This window comes from Petaurus breviceps, unplaced genomic scaffold (assembly GCF_028583685.1).
Source record: "Petaurus breviceps papuanus isolate PSGF00001 unplaced genomic scaffold, PetGlider_PUasm1.0 91133, whole genome shotgun sequence".
In the NCBI taxonomy this organism is placed as follows: Eukaryota; Metazoa; Chordata; class Mammalia; order Diprotodontia; family Petauridae; genus Petaurus; species Petaurus breviceps.
The window spans coordinates 70,804,880-70,822,104 of record NW_027187419.1 but is presented as its reverse complement, the minus strand read 5'-3'; the positions used below and the strand labels follow the sequence as shown (position 1 = coordinate 70,822,104).

Here is a 17,225-nt window from a genome sequence, read left to right as displayed (position 1 = left end):
GCTTCTACATTAAGGGATCAAAGGGCTTGGAATATGATATTCTGGATCACAAGTAAAAGCACAGGACCCAGTGTAGGTTTGACCTGGGGGATTGAATATGGGCTCAGATACTTAGCACCACACCCACCACACCCATGTAACCTTGAGCAAGTTACTTAACCCCAATTGCTTAAAAAAAAAAAAAAAAAAAAAAAACACCTAACCAGAAAAAATGAGTATAATGCTTCAGGGGGAAATATGGTCATTCAATGAGAGGACTTTCAAGCATTCTTGATGAAAAAACCAGAGCTGAACAGAAAATATGACTTTCAAATACCAGAAGCAAGAAAAGCATGAGAAGGTAAAAAGGAAAAAGAAATCATAAGGAACTCAATAAAGTTGAACTATTTATATTTCTACCTGGAAACCAATAATTGTAACTCATGAGACTCTTCTGAGTATGAGGATAGTTGAAGGGAATATATCTCTCTCTATATATATGTATACATATATATATGTTTATATAGGAGGGTATATTTGTGTATAAATACATGTGAGTGTGCGTATATTTATACACAGAGGACACAGGATCAGTTGAATAGGAAGGAATGATATCCAAAAAATAAAATTAAGAGGTGAGAGAGGAATATAATGAGAGAAGGAGATAGGGAGAGATAGAATAGGGTAAATTATCTCATATAAAAGAGGTAAGAGAAAACTGTTACAATGGAGGAGAACAGGAAGGTGAAAGGGAATGGGTCAACCTTACTATCATTGAATTTGGCTTAAGGAGGGAATAACATATACACTCATTTGGATATCCTACCCTACAGGAAAGTATGGGGAAAGGGGATTAGAGGGAAAATGACAGAAGGGAGGGCAGATTGGGGGAGGGGGTAGTTAGAAGCATATACTTTTGAAAAGGGACAGGGTCAAACTAGAAAATAGAATAAGTGGGGGTTGGGATAGGATGGAGAGAAATAGTCTTTCACAATATAACTACTATGGAAATGTTTTGCATAACTACACTTTACAACCTATATTGAATTGCTTGTCTTTTCAGTGGGGGTGGGTGAGGAGGGAAGAAGGGAAAGAATCTGGAAATCAAAGTTTTAAAAACAAATGTTTAAAAAAAAAAGTTTTTTTACATGCAACTGGGAAATATGATATATATGCACTGGGGTATAGAAATTCATCTTGCCCCACTAGAAAAACAGGGGAGGATATAAGAGAGAGCAGATTGGGGGAAGGGGTTATTCAGCAGGCTCACTATCTTGGGGTGGGGAGTAGGGGAAAGATGGGGAGAAAATTTGTAACTCAAAATCTTGTGGAAATGAATGCTGAAAGCTAAAAATAAATAAAAGATTTTTAAAAAGTCCTTTATAACTTGGCCCCTTCCTGCCTTTCCATTTCTCATACTTTTTGCACGTCTACATCTTCCTCCATGCTGCCACACTCAACTCCTTGCTGGTTCCTCCCCTCAGACAGCAGGTCGCCCAACCCAGGGAAACGGAGTAAGGTTGGGGTTCACTGGCTCTCCCTTACGACAGGAGTTCACTAACCTCTCTGCCTCCTGGCTTCCCTCCAAGCTCAGCTAAAATCCCATCTTCTTCAAGAAGACTTACTCGATCCTCTTAATGCTGCCTTCCTTCTGAGATTATCTCCAATTTACTCTGGTATATACCCTGTTTGTACACATTTGTTTGTAAATTGTTTCCCCCATAAGATTGGGAGCTCCTTGAGAGCAGGGCCTGTTTTTCTGCCTTTCTGTGTCCCCAGTGCTTAGCATATAATAATGCTTAATAAATTCTTGCTGATTTCATCATTTAAAAAAAAAAGAATACAAATTTGCTACCATTAATAACATCTTATTTATGTATGTAACAATGTTCCTTTGCAATAGTTGTTATTAAGACAAATATCAATCCCAATTGGTGGGTAAAAATTATTAGTAGTAACATCAATGACATCTCATTTCAAGAAACTGTCTCATCCTCACATTATTATTTTAGTTACCATTTTATGTTATAAATATCTGTGTACTTTAATGCTATTTTATTATATGCTTAAGTTTTAGCTAACAAATGTGCTATTAAACTGTAATAATTGCACCTGACTTTAACAAAATGACCTAACAAAATTATATGTGTGGGTTAGTTTATGAAAAAGTGAACTTTTTTTTTCCAGAAAAATAATAAAGAATTTGAAAACTACCTATCTAGAATAAGAAGTAGTTAAGACTGGTAGAAGGAAAGTACATGTACTGATTTAACTGTGCATCATTTAAGTATTAATAACAGTTCACATTTACATAGTATTTTCCCCCTAACAACCTGTGTGACAATAGGTAATATAAGAATTATTCTCTATAAGCTGGGGAACAAGTGGGAAAGGAAGGCAAGAAAAGAATAAGCATTTTTATACAACATCTACTATGTGTGCCAGACAGAGATGTTAAGTGACTTTCCCCGGATCACATACGCACTAATAATTTGAAGAGCAGTCTTGCTACTATGCCATGCTAAAGTCACTGTACTGAAAAATTGGGGGATTAAAAATGGAAACTCCTCAAATATAAGGGAGGATTCCATGGACACTGAAAATTGCAGCCTGATCAATTTCACTATACTGGTTAAAATGCACAAGTCAATGATAAAAAGCAGAATCACCTAAAGCAAATTAGAAATACATTATTTTTCTGCCTGACAAAATCATGCTGCCTCATTTAAAGTAATATAATTACCTAGCCTTTGCAGCTGACATTTAGAAGTATAATTTCCTTCAAAGTCCTCTATTGTCAACAGCATGATCTAACTAAGCTATATAGACCAAGGCTGTAACCTACTACTAGTTCAATAACTATAGCCTTACAAATGATCTCCTGATCTATTCTCATTCTTCAAGAGTAGAATAGCCAGGTAGAATTATAGGTACTAGTAACAATTCTGCAAGTGCCTATGTACCCTTAAAGAATTCACTTTACCTCTGAATCTAAATCTTCTTCTGTAAAATAAAAGGTTAGAACTAGATAATTTCTGAGGTCCCTTCCCAATTTACATTTCAATGATCCTTAAATATAAGATATGTAAGACAAAACAATTTTAAAAAATTTAACCCATATACCTATGTGCCAGGTTAAGGTACAAATTGTTAAAACCAATAAGATCTAAAAAATACATAATAATTAAAAACATTAAATAGCCACCAGCCTGACTCCTTCAATGAAAAAAAAAAGAAAGAAAGAAAATGTTTTATAAGGCATCCTGAAAGACTTTACAAATTCCAAATTTTTATCAATGGTCAGATAACAGTGTTGAGGATGTAGCTACACTTAAAACAGTAGAGTGTTATCTCAGGCCTACAAGTAAAATTGAAAAAGAATTATAAGTAACTCATTTACCTGTCATTTCCCACTAGTTTCTGTAGTTGTTTCTGTGTGGATTTTCAAGAAAGAGAAACTATAATTCTTATGAGAGATAAATTTGACTCATCCTCTAATCTAAATTTATTCTGCCACCTGAATCCAGAGGCAACAGATTTACATTTTTATCATTTTCTCTTTAAAGCCAAATACCTTAAACAAGGACTTTCTTAGAATTATGTTTCAGAGCCACTGATAGTTTTTTATTTTTCTAAGAAAGTTTATTTTTTGAAATTTCTTACCACTCTAAACATCCTGCTTATGTGAAGTTTGAGGAAAAGATTTTGCTTTGTTTTTCTATAGTGTTGTTCTGCTTAGCTGAAGTTAAAAGCAACTTCAGCTTTTTAGTTTTATGAGTTTCCTTACACCAAGCACTGACAATGAAGCTGAGTCTAGTTACTAGACTTAAGATTGATGGATTATAAAGTTCTAGATTTCTAAAAATATACAAATAAGAAATCAGTCAATCCAACTGTCCCAGAGAAAAACAATGCAGGCCTTTTTTTCCCCCTCTAAGCAGTTTTACTTCAAAATCCTTACTTAACCAAGACATTCCATTTCACCATTCACCAGTCAGGGAACTAACTGAAGTAGCACTATTTATATCTCTATATGTTCTTCATTTATTTAAGACTGAATCAATATTTTCTATTTTAGAACAAACTCCCAAAGAGACAGGAACCGTGACTATTTGGAAGATGTAATAAGTCTTACTTGATATATAATAACAAATATTCCAGTGGAAGAAATATCCACAGATGACTCATATCATTGTATCTCACTGGATTTTTAAAAATTAATTATTTTTTTAAAATTAAGTGCAAGGACTTCCAAAAGATCTTCAAAATCAGATTTTATGGTTGCTGGTTTGCCAAGAATATAAAGGAATCACAGAGTTGGAAGGAACTTCAGCAGCCATTTAGTTCAACACATGACAAAAAGACATTCTTCTCTAATATACCTGACAAATAACCAGTCTCTACTTGAAGACCTTCAGAAAAGACATCCAGCTACTCCCAAAGCAGCCCTTTCCACATCTGGACAATTCTAATTGGTTAGATTTTTCCTGATGACACAACCCAAATTTGCCTTTTCAATTTAGGCAAAGGTTCCTAGTTCTGCCCAGAATCCAAACATAAACCTAATCCCTTCAACTTCCATTAGTCAGCCCTTCAAATACTTGTAGAGAGCTAGCCTCCCAGTCTCCATCCTGGCCTGTAGCCCTCTTAGCACTCTCCCAGTCTCCAGACTAACCATTCCCAGTCCCAATGGAATGGACTCCAGTCTCTTAATCATTCTAGTAGAGCTCCATCAGACATTCTACATATTCTCATTATCATTCCTAAGGTGTGGCACCTTCATGAAATGAACCTTCACTTTCATTCTATTTTTCACCTTCTTTGACAATGTGACAGAAGTTTCAACACTGTTTTCACTTATTATTTCTCTTATTAGTGATTTTGAGAACTTTTTCTTATGGTTATTGATCATATTTCTACTTTAGAAAACTGTTAATATCCATTGAACACTTACTTATCTGTTAGAAAGAAGCTTTTAGTCTTACAGATTTGAATCAGTTTTCTACAGATTTTAGCCAGACTGTTATCAAAGATTTTCAATGCATTCTCTTTTCCTCCAATTCATAACTTTTCTTATTCTGACTGCACTGATTTTGTCTGGAGGGGAGCTAGGTGGCACAGTGAATAGAGCACAGGCCCTGGAGTCAGTTCAAATCTGACCTGAGTTCAAATTTGACCCCAGACACTTAACACTCACTTGCCATGTGACCTTGGGCAAGTCACTTAACCCCAACTGCCCTGCCTTCCCCCTCCAAAAAAAAGCAAAAAAAAAAAGGTTTTGGATTTGGAGTCAAAGGACATGGGTTCAAAATCCAACTCTTCCATTTATTATATTACTATTACTATATTATATTATTATATTACTCAAGTGACGTGATCTTAATTTTAGCTTTAAGTATCATTAATAAAATAAGATGGTTGAATTTTATTACCTCAAAAGTCCTTTCCAGCTCTAAAATTGATGCTATAAAACTATGTGTTTGTCTTTTATAATCTCTAACCTCATTCAATTTCCTTCTTTATCCCCAACTGCAAAAGTTGTTCTCTTATAGTTTTATTTTTTAAGAACTGTGAAAAAATTGGTGAAATGTTTATATTTTTGTCTTTTATCAATTTGGAATTTATTCTCAGATAAAAATGGCACGTTATCAGAGGCTGGTTGAAATCTAGTTTCTCCCAAAGTGCTTTCCCATTTTCTAAGCAGTTCTTGTTAAATGGTCTCCCAACTAGTTTTACGTTCTTGAATTTACTAAACTACTAGGCTGCTGTGCATATCTGCCTCTAGATGCTGTCTATCCTATTCCACTGATCTACTTTTCTACTTAACAAATAGCAGACACTTTTGATAATCATTACTTTGTAACAACTTGACATCTAGTATTGGAAGAATTTCTTCACTCACTTTTTTTTCCATTATTTCCCTTGTTATTCTTGAACTTTTATGTTCACTTATGTAAACTTCATTATTTTGTTTCTATCACTTCAAGCCACAGACTACCAACAGTCTCTAAAGAATTAAAAACAACCATCACCCACAGGACAATGGAGAAGTTTGCAGTGAGTATGAATAGGCTGTAACACATTAGAACAAGTATTACGGTATGAAAAATCAAAGGAAAGAATATCAACCAAGGAAATGTATGATTAAAAAAAAAAAGTGGGCCAGCGAAGGATAGGGTGGCTAGGTGGTGCAGTGAATAGAAGCACCAGCCCTGGAGTCAGGAGGACCTGAGTTCAAGCCCAGCCCCAGACACAACACAAAAACTAGCCTTGTGACCTTGGGCAAGTCGCTTAACCCCAACTGCCCTCCAAAAAGCAAAAAAAAAAAAAAAAAAAAAAAAGAGGAGTGATGGATGGTGTGATCACACAGCTGGTATGATCCACTGGTATTTTTTCACTACCAAAAAAGGTGAGCACGGCCCCTTAGTAGGTTGGGTGGCACCCTGTGATGAACTTAGGGTAGATATGGTCAGGAGTCATATAGAATGGGCAGGATATATTTGCCTAAGATACTCATCAAAAGGGTTTTTAATTTCAAAGGATGAAGAAGGGAGAAATAATAATAGCCATCATTTTTATAATGCTTTGAGGTTTACAAAACACATTATATCTCTTTTTATCCTCACAGTAATCATGGAATGGAGGTACTGATATTTTCATTTTATAGCTGAAGAACTAAGGCAAGGGTCATGTGACTTGTCCAAGGTCACATAACCAGGAAATGTCTCCCACTAATTTCAAACTCACAACTTACTAACCTCCGGGTCCATCACTCTACCCACTATGACACCTAGCCACTTCAATGTTTATACACTAAGATACATGAAATAGAGACTTGCTATAACACACACAAAAAAAGCCAACTGTGACATCTGGGTTCATCAAAGTTCATAGGAAAATCCAAGACTGAAGCTTGGTAAATAAAAAGCCCATCACCTCAAATGTCTATTTACAAAGTTTAGATTACAAGGAAGGAAAACAAGAGAACATGATTCACTAAAACACATGTCACTGGAACACATGACTGAAATAAGATTTTGAATTGGTATACTCTATTTAAAAGAAATTGGGTAAGTAAAAAGGAGGGGGAGAGGAGATAAAATAGCATTATATATTAAGAAGGTAAATTCACCTGAAGAAATCCCGAATAGAGAGGAAGGACACATGAAATAAAGAAAAGGAGTGAAGATCAACAGAAGATAAAACATTAGTACTGCTAGAACCAAAGTATGCTATAATAAACTATACTCTAATATCTAGTATAGGGAAGCTGGTGGTGAAGTGAATAGAGCACAGGGCCTGCAATCAAGAAGACTTGAGTTCAAATCAGACCTCAGACATGTACTAGCTGTGGGACACTGGGCAAATCATTTAACCCTGCTTGTCTCAGTTTGCTCATCTATAAAATGATCTGGAAAAGGAAATGTCAAACCAGTCCAGCATCTCTGCCAAGAAAATCCCAAATGGGGTCACAGTCAGTCACAACTGAAACGACCAAACAACAATAACAAATATAGCTAGTATACTATATTCTATAGGAAAAGAAAACAGATGAGTTCAGTAAACAGGTCACAAACCTAGTGGAGTAATGACTTCAGTAATAGGAAGACTTCAATTATATGAACATCTGCTAGATTGCTTTTTCTGCCAAATTCAGAGCAGCTAATAATTCCTTGATTTGTCTTCATGATAACTTCATCCTTCAAAAGGTAAAGTAACCAAGCAGGGAAAAAAACATATTCTGAAGTCAACCTTCACTAGCAGGGAGGAAATGGTCACTGGAGTGAAAACTGAAAATCTTGGCCACTCATTCCCACAGTTTGTGAGTAATGTGGTATGTAGTATACTCCAGTTATAGCAGCACTAATGGGTCATCTTCTGTTCACCTTTATCCCTGTCTTCTCTATCATGCTTCCTCATTTCCTCCTATGAGTATACCATCTTAATATACATGCTACCTCTTCCCCCTCCATCTTTTACTTACCTAATTTCTTTTAAATGGAGATACCAACTTCCTACATTTTGGGAGGACAAACTTCAAATAGTTTAGGGGAAGGATGAGTGGGATGTAACGACTAAAATTCTACAAAAGAAGTAATCCAAGGAAGAACACAAAACTCAACAATGAAGTTCTAAAAATGAAAAATGAAACAATTCTGAAGAGAAGAAAAACAGAAATCTGAAGAGACTATGTGGTAGCAAAGGAGAACTAAGTAATACATATGGAAAAAAATGATCAACAAACACTTATTAAACACATACTGCATGCCAAGTGCTATGCTAGGTATTGGGGACACAAAGAGAAAAAAAATTACCTGCCCTCAACGAGCTTACATTCTACTGATCAGTGGGTATAGACACTTCTCATACTAAGCCTATCTCCCATTTCTTCACCTTTACATGGGCTGTTCCACCACTACCACCACCACCACCACCACCCCCTCCCATGGCTCACATGTACCCCCACTTCATTTTCACCTCTCAAAATCCATTTCCTTCAAAACTCTGTCCTCACATTCTACATGAAGCCACCTCAGATGCCTCCAACTGCTAACAACCTTTCTTTCCCTCCAAAAAAAATTTGCTTTATTTTCAATATATGCATATTTATGTATATTATATCTACTCCTAATTTAACCTAAGTACCTCTAAAAGTCGTAAGTTTCATTTTTTGATCTTCATACACCAGATCCTAGAACAGTTCTTAACACATGGCAGACACTTATTAAATGCTGACTGACGAAGAATGAACAGACTTCAGGCTATATTACAACAGTTCTAGGTTTCTGTGCTTCCTTCTTATCTTTTCCCTAGTCTACCTTAACATTTTCAAAAAAGAGGCAAGGATGAATAGGAACTTCTCTGAATGAGAAAATATTAACACTAGAGTCTCAAAAATATTACTATCGGAACTCACTCCAGGAGTGCTTAAAAGACTTCCTGAAGATATAGTCAATGTGTCAGCCCCTACAAAAACATGCTAGTGATCATCACAAAGGATAGTCATCATCAAATTCTGGGAAAGTTATTTTACCTATCTGGGACTCAGCTTCTTAATCTGTAAAAAGGGGGGACTGAACCTAATTATCTCTAAAGTCCCTTCCAGCTCTAAATCTATGATCCTATTACTCTTATACAAATACTCTGAATATTTCAAGTACCACATCACTACAAGTACCACATCGCCACACCTCACTAAATACATAATGGAAATAAAGACTATCTGTAAAATGGTTTTCCTAGAAGTGCAATGATGAAAATATTTTTAGCCATGAAGTATAAGCCCAGGATAACCTGAGTCATAATGTTTTATTAAGGGAAAATTCGGATTTGAAGCATGGGAATAAATACTGCCCACCCTTCCTTCCTAATTCTTGTCGATCCTAAACTTCTACCATTTTTAGCCTGATTCCAGTTTTTGGCCTTTTGAAGTCTTATTCTTTTTTCTTTTTTTGGTCTTTTTGGAGGGGGGAAGGCAAGGCAATTGGGGTTAAGTGACTTGCCCAAGGTCACACAGCTAGCAAGTGTTAAGTGTCTGAGGCCAAATTTGAATTCTGGTCCTCCTGACTCCAGGGCCATGCTCTACTCACTGCACCACCTAGCTGCCCCTGAAGTCTTTTTCAAAGCTAAAATAACAGAAAGCAACTTGACGCTCACATAATTATCCCTTTAGTGATACTGTCAAACCCACTAACAAAACATACTATGAAAATGATTAAATGTAAACCATGAAGCCATTTATATTTCAATTTAATCTACAAAAGAAGTAATCCAAGGAAGAACACGAAACTCAACACGAAACTCAAACAAAACTCAATAGTTTTATTATTCTATACTTCCATTCAGAATGCTACAATATCTACTTTTATTAAAAACTGACCTAATTCAAACTCAAATTGCCTATTTTCTTCACAAAATTCTAAGTATCTAAAAAAATTGTTTCAGTTATTCAAACACAAGGAAAAAAAATTTTAAAGGAGAAAAGTTATATCCAAATGTAAGTATACTTTCTTAAGATGTCTGTTAATTTGCTTTTAAAAAAAATTATCATGTAGACACACAAGATCCCCTGGGGACAGCGGTCCCAAACTTAGAGTTCTTGCACAGAGGGTAAAACTCACAGTTCCTGATTAATGGATGTTTTCTCCCTTTATGGAGAAACTTATACAGCTTCCTTTAGATACAGCTCTCTGCAAGGCTGTGAGGGTCAATATCTTTGCAGAGGCCAGAAACTTTCTGGATATGCTAGTTTGTCCTTAATTTCTAACTCCAGATGAAGACACTGCCACCAGTCACTGTTTTCACTGTTTTCTGGGGATCACTACTATTTTTACCAATGAGAATTCCAGATCTTTGACCTAATTTCACAAGATCATCACTTGGCCAATGACACAGAAGGGAAGAGGAGAGAAAAATTAATCCTCACTGGACACTCTTCCCTCCCCAACCCCTACCTTTCTCCCTCATCCCCCCTGCCCTTCCCCACACACACAATTCCCTGGACTCACTGATCCTGAAATATCCATCTGGAACTGGCTTGCCATAATATACAGAGGTCCAGAGTTGTTTCTAAGTTTTTTTTTTTTTTATAAATCCCAATACATTTCTTATGTGTATTCATTTTATTTCATCCAACTGTTAAAGTATTTCTCTACTCCCAAACTAATAAAAGACTTGTTGAAACATAGTTTAAATCTTTGCCTGATGGATTCAATTGAGAAGTCTGAGTATTCAATGTTATATGGGGAGAGGTTGGGGCGGGGGGGGGGGAGATTTAGGCTCATTCTTAAGTATAGATGTACATACAAAATAAATACAAGGCAAGGGGGGGAGGGGAGCAGTGGGTCCTAAGGAAATAGGCACTAGCTACTGGTAACGGAGATGGAGGAGAGGAAATGAGGAAAGTCTTCATGTAGAAACTTAAATGAATGTTGAAGGATCTTAGTAATTTTAAAGAGGCAAAAGTAAAGAGAGATTACAGGCATGAGAAACATCCTATGGATCAGAACAGATAAAGGAGATGGAGTCATATGTATGAGGAATAGTAAAAAGGCCAGTATGGCTATATATGGCTAGACCGGGCCCTAAAATGCAGGAAGGGCTAGAGTAATATGTGATGGAAAAGTGGGCTGTAACCAGGTTGTGAAGGTCTTTAAATACAAACTAGAAGAGTAAATATTTTATTCCAATGTAATAGAGTCACTAGAGTTTACCAAGTAGGGAGGTAATATGGTCAGACCAGTACTTTAGGGAAATCAGCTGACTGGAGAAAAGATTAGAGTAGAAACATATATGAGGCAGGGAGACCAAACAGGAGACTCTCACAACAGCCCAGAAGAGAGACCTGGATTTGGCTGGCAACTATGTAATTAGAAAAAGGGGGATGGATATGAGAAATGGTATAGAGGCAGAAATAACAAATTTAGCTAGTCATGGCAGAATAAGTGAGGCATCAAGAATGACAAGATTGCAAACCTAAGTAAACTGGAAAGATGGTGCCCTCAATAGAAATAGGGGAGTTCAGAAGAACAGTGGGGGTAGAGGGGTTGGGGGTAAGCAGGGGTTAGGGATAATGATTTCAGTTTTGGACATGTTAAATTTGAGGTGTCTGTAAGCCATCCAGCTCAGTGTCTAATACATAGATAGTAATATAATATGGAACTGAAGCTCAAGTGAGTGACTGGATAGTATACAAATCATGAAGTCATGTGGTTAGAGATAATTAAACCTTTGGGAGCAGATGAGGTCACCAAAAGAGAGTATATAGAGAAAAGGTCCAAGGCAGAGCTTTTGGGGGTATGCAAACTGATTGTGAACATGCAATGAATGATGATCCAGCAAAGGAGACATGAATACTCTCCTTTTCTCATCTCGAGCTCCCTTCAAAGTTCAACTCAAATGTCACTTCTTACATAAGACCTCTTCTGATCCCTGAGGTTATTAATGATTTTCCCACTGCCCAGAAATTATTGTCAGTAAACTAGAATTCATTAAATACTATGTGTGAAGTACTGTGCTAAGAGTTCTTGCCTTTGAAGAGTTCACATTCTAATGGAGGAAAGAAGTGTGTATATACAATATATATTGTCAAAATAGATGGATGATAACTGCAGAAGAAAGGTACAGTGGAGAGGTCAGGAAAAGGCCAAAAGGAAGAGGTAGGGGAGGGAGTGCATTTCAGACATGGGGAACAACCACTCAAAAGGTATGCCTTCAGTATTTACTCATTGTTATAAGCGTTTCTCATCAGTAAAACATGAATTTCCTGAGGGCAGGGAAAGTTTCATTCCATCTTTGTACCCTTATCATCTAGCACAGTGCCTGACACATAACACAGAGTTAAGTGCAGTACAGTGAATAAAGCGCAGGGTCTGGAGTCAGGAAGACTCATTTTTCTGAGTTCAAATCTGGCTTCATACACTTACTGGGTATGTGACCCTGGGCAAGTCACTTCACCTTATTTGCCTCAGTTTCCTCATCTGTAAAATGAGCTGGAAAAGAAACAGCACACCACTCTAGTATCTTTGTCAAGAAAACCCCAAAGGGGTTATGAAGAGTTGGACACAACTGAAAAATAGCTAAATAAAAACAACAAAAAGAAGCTTGTAGAATTGAACTAAAGAATTAAGAACAAAATCTGTGGCACAGCATTATAATGTGAAAATATGAATATTCAAAAAAACCTCTGCTCAAGGTAGTGACCTCTGCTCTTCTCTAATCCCAAACACTAAAACAAAATTCTTCTTTTCAGCAGAAATTCTTATAACTCAACCTAAATACCTCCCCCCATATAAGTCAGAGCAATGGAGTATACTCCTGGTATTCTTGCAATGTCAGGAAAAAGCAAGCAAAGTCTACCAGCCATAGGGTGAACAACCAGTGGCAAACTTACAAAGGTGAGGGAAGAAAGGGAAGAGTGGAACAGTCTTTATTAACGAGCTACTATCTGCGTCCAATCTATGAGATCACAGATTCACCTGAATAATTGAGAAGACAACTCTTAAAAGTTTTTTCTTGATATCCAGAATTCTAGAACCATTCTAAGCAATACATTTTATTTTACATTGCAATTTTTATGATCAATTTATTAATCTTCCAACATAAAACTTAACTTTAAATTCTTTAGGCAAATATATATATACATGTATAATATATATAAATATACACGCACATATATATTTATATAAATATATATACATGTATAAGTCCCACTAAGGTCCTACTCCTTATAGAGTGTAGTTTACCTTGGTTCTTAAAGACTATGCCAGCAAAGCACAAGTTATATATGTAAAATTCTACCCAAGAAAGAAAGGCTTTGAGTAGAGAGAGACCTGGTGATAGAACTGTATACTTGCTGTCTAAGAACCAGTCTAAATATAGCAAGCCTAATCACTAAGTTGGCTTTGGGGCAATGAATTTTTTAGTCGCAGTAATTCTCAAAAACTATTATATATTAAGTTATGGAAGAGATGTAATCTGAAATGATAAAAGGAATTCCCATATATCAGTGATATTAAGGATCCCTAAAGTATGTTTAATTAACATAATTCATTTTTTTCTTAATGTGTTGGGTATAGTTTGGTAAATTCTATCATCTTGATGATGATTCTTATCAACTCCTCTTCCAATCTCTGGAAAAGAAATGATTCTCATTCCTACCACGCATAAAAATTACCAACTTCATCCATAGGCATGACAAAAGACATTCTTTTATTTTTATTTATCTAAATAAGGAGGGCTGGGTTCAAATCCAAACTCTGTCAGAGTCATGTGGTTACCTGACTCAGAAAAGTTACTTGACACCTCTGAGGTCAGTAAAATGAAGGTGCTAGAGTAGATGATCCCTTAGGTCTCTTCCAACTCTAACATTCTATGACTCTCCCTATTTTACAGATGGGAAAATAAGATAGAGAAGATGACTATCAAAGATGTTTATCATGAAAACTACTTTATAAATTAGAAACCCTTAAATTTTTTAAAAAGTCATCTTTTTTGCTTGCTCTCTCAAACACTGTGACCTGGGTCTTCATTACCATACAATCTTTTTCATACAGTTACTTGGGTATTTCTAGGGTAAACTGTCTTTTAATCTCCTTTCTTGTACTGGGATTGACCTGAAGAAATTAAATAGAAGGAATCATTTAAAATATTTTTACTTGATTGAAAAAATCTGAGCCACATCAACAGAATTCTTAAATGTGTTTCATCATAGCTCATAGAATAACTAGAATTAAGACTGCATAATTATCAAGAACACTCACTGCCTTATAAGGCAATCCCAAATACTTACTTAACTTAAAGGGTTCACCTCAAAGTTAAAATAGTGCAATGCTTCCAATGATCAATTCATATGCCACTAAGTAAAATCATAAATGAGAAATATAATCAATTATTTTCTCCAATGTTACAGCCAAAAAAATCATTTTTCATAAAAATACTATCATAAAAATCTATCAAAATCTTTATTACAAAAATCAATAATGCAGTAATAAAGCCTTTAGTTGATTTAGGAATGGACCATTTTAGTATTAATCTCCTTGTTTCTAACTTCAAATTTAAGTTTAAAGTGGTTTGGATAATTTAAACTTTTAAATGTTTGCATGTTGAAACTTCACATAAGATTTTCACTTCAATAACAGTAAATTATCTTTTTAGATCAAATAATTATTTCATTCTCTTTCTTAATCCATTGTACATCTATGAAGCCCATCTGTTAGGCAACGACTGATCTAGCATGCATTGCTATTGCAGCAGCTTCCCAACTGGTTTCCACATTTAGATCAGTTCCCAGTTTATTAAAGCTTTAATGCTTTTACCTGATATCAACCTATTAATATAAGTGCATAAATTCACAAATCTAAAAATAACTTAAAAACACATACCCTAAAAGTATAAAATGTTTTTCAAATGGTTGTTAATCAGATAAAAAATTAAAGGAAAGATATAACTCATGTTGATTCCAATTTGTACCTAAAAAAATTAATAATATATTAACATTTTAAGATTTAAATCTTTTTTTTTTCAATTTAGGAGAAAATAAAATGATCAACCACTAAAAAACCCCATTAGTAACAAGTCAAAATAAGGAGTAATCGTTTCGCTATTACTTTTTGGAAAGAATAGGGCTGTATATCACAAAATGGTGAGCATCCTCTAACTCAGAATGACTTTATGGAGTAATTTATTTGAAGGTTTATTTTGTGTACATATCTTTATGAAAACAGATATCTAACTTAGAAACACTAAGAGAACATAAATGAAAAGAGAAACTTCTAAGGAAAGCTTTCTCTTCTTTAGAATTAAACACAATCACCAAACTAATAATCAGTTTTAACTTTTCTTTGCATTTGAGAAATAAATAGTAAAATACAATAATGTCCTTTCAACACCACACTGGTGTACCTGCAGTTCTTTCTTTCAGCTTTCCAGTAGGTCAAATGCAAACAGTTGATTAATATTAGAAAAGCACATTGCATTCAAATACCAAAGAGAACCTTAACTCAATCTAACTTTTGCTTCTTTAAAAAAAATAAATAAAATGCACAGAACAGTGAAGTTTTAAAGTATCCTTAAAAGCATATTGTAAAATTCTCATGACTCCAAACTAAATACAATAGACAACTGATTGCCACTGAGTTTTAAGCCATGCTTTCTCACCCTACATTACATGCAGAAGACTGAATGTTGCAGATTGAATTGTTTCAAAAGCTATGCTGCAGTAAAAATTGCATTCACAAAACACAGAAAATTGTACTTTAAAGAATTCATTTATGAATCCATTTTTCTTATTTCCTATGACATCTTGCAGGTTTCCTTTCTCGTGGTTAGCGCAAAACATTAAGTCATACACAGTCCTGCAGTAACTCCTTACCATAAAAAAAAAAAAAAACAACCCCAGAAAGGACTACATTTTAAATCTTTTCCTTAGTCTTTATACAAACATGCCATGGTCTCTAAACATAACGGCCATTTAAACAAAAGTGTTCAATTTTAATACCCCTGATACTTCCATTTCAAAGCTATAGTATATACAAATTATAGGCAGGAAATAAACTCAGGGAGGTGGGGGATAGGTGTGAGGAAAGAGGAAAAAAATCATATGGTAATATAATGATAAGACACTTAGAGATGCAAACCCGCATCTTTTTTTTCCCCTTCACTGTAAAACATCACACCCAACTAAACCTTAATGCTTCTCACATTTCTCCAACACCAAGGAATTTCGGCTTCTGAAGACCAATCTTCATCTTCAGGGAGCAACACTAGATACAATTTTAAAATACCTGGGGGAAAGAACCCCAAACACAACGCACCCTCTCTCACCCAGTAACCAAACTCTAGGGCCCAACAGAAACCTACAACGATCAGTATTTCTCATAGCCACTCATGATCACAATGAGTGGTACCAAGCAGTGTTAAGTTGGACACAGTACTCAAATCGCAGGAGGGGACAGGGAGGGACTACAGGGTGCAGCTCTGAGTACATATGGATCACCCACTGGGCGATACAGGCTGGACGACCTGGGATCCAGGGACGTGATGCGTGTGTTATACGGAGGGGGTAGGGGGAGGGGGGGAGGCGAGCGGGAGAGTGGAAGATGGGGTGGGTGTGTAGGGAGTTAGTGGAGAGATATTCCCAGAGACACATGCCCATTTCTCTTACCAGGTTGAGCACCGTCTCCACGATATCCCGGTTGGTGACCTCCCCGACCTGTATGAGTCCAATCAACACCGCGAATTTCATCCGGATATTGCGGATCGGAACCGATGGGTTAATCATCCCCGCGGGGAGCACCATGGAGCCGGAGCCGGACGCTCCTCTCAGCTCCCCCAAACCACCAACCCCGCCGCCACTGCCGCCGCAGCTGCCGCCTCCGGCCCCGACGGCGATGAGCCCCGCAGGCTGAGGCTCCGGCCCCGGCCCGGGCCCCGGCCCGGGCTTCTCGCTCGCCATTTACCCCTCTCCCGCGGAGGAGGAGGAGGAGAAGGGAGGAGGCGCTGCCGCCACCGCCGCTGGTACCGTTATACCTGGCTCAGCCCCCGCCCCCCCGCCCCCGGCCGCCGAGCCCCAGCATCCACCAGCGCCGCGCCGCGGCGTCGGCCAGGGCAGCCCGGGCGGCTGAGGAGCCCGAGCCTAGGAGTGCTCGCAGGCGGCGGCGGAGAGCCGATCCCGGAGTGATTTTCCGAGGCGGCGGCGGCAGCGGCTGCCCCGCTAGCAACGGTGCCCGCCTGTCTCTCGGTCCGGC

The 17,225-nt window shown here is 37.0% G+C and overlaps 1 protein-coding gene across 3 annotated transcripts in view; it reads right to left on the bottom strand.

Annotated features, from left to right (window-relative positions):
* NBEA (neurobeachin) overlaps positions 1-16,944 on the bottom strand; it is an 809,664-nt gene extending 792,720 nt beyond the window's left edge. For all 3 annotated transcript variants that reach the window (XM_069079971.1, XM_069079972.1, XM_069079973.1), the window contains exon 1: positions 16,643-16,944. In XM_069079971.1, coding sequence (XP_068936072.1) covers positions 16,643-16,933 — 291 coding nt within the window. In that variant the 5' untranslated portion in view covers positions 16,934-16,944. The remainder of the gene's footprint in view (positions 1-16,642) is intronic.
* Between the last annotated feature and the right edge of the window lie 281 nt (positions 16,945-17,225).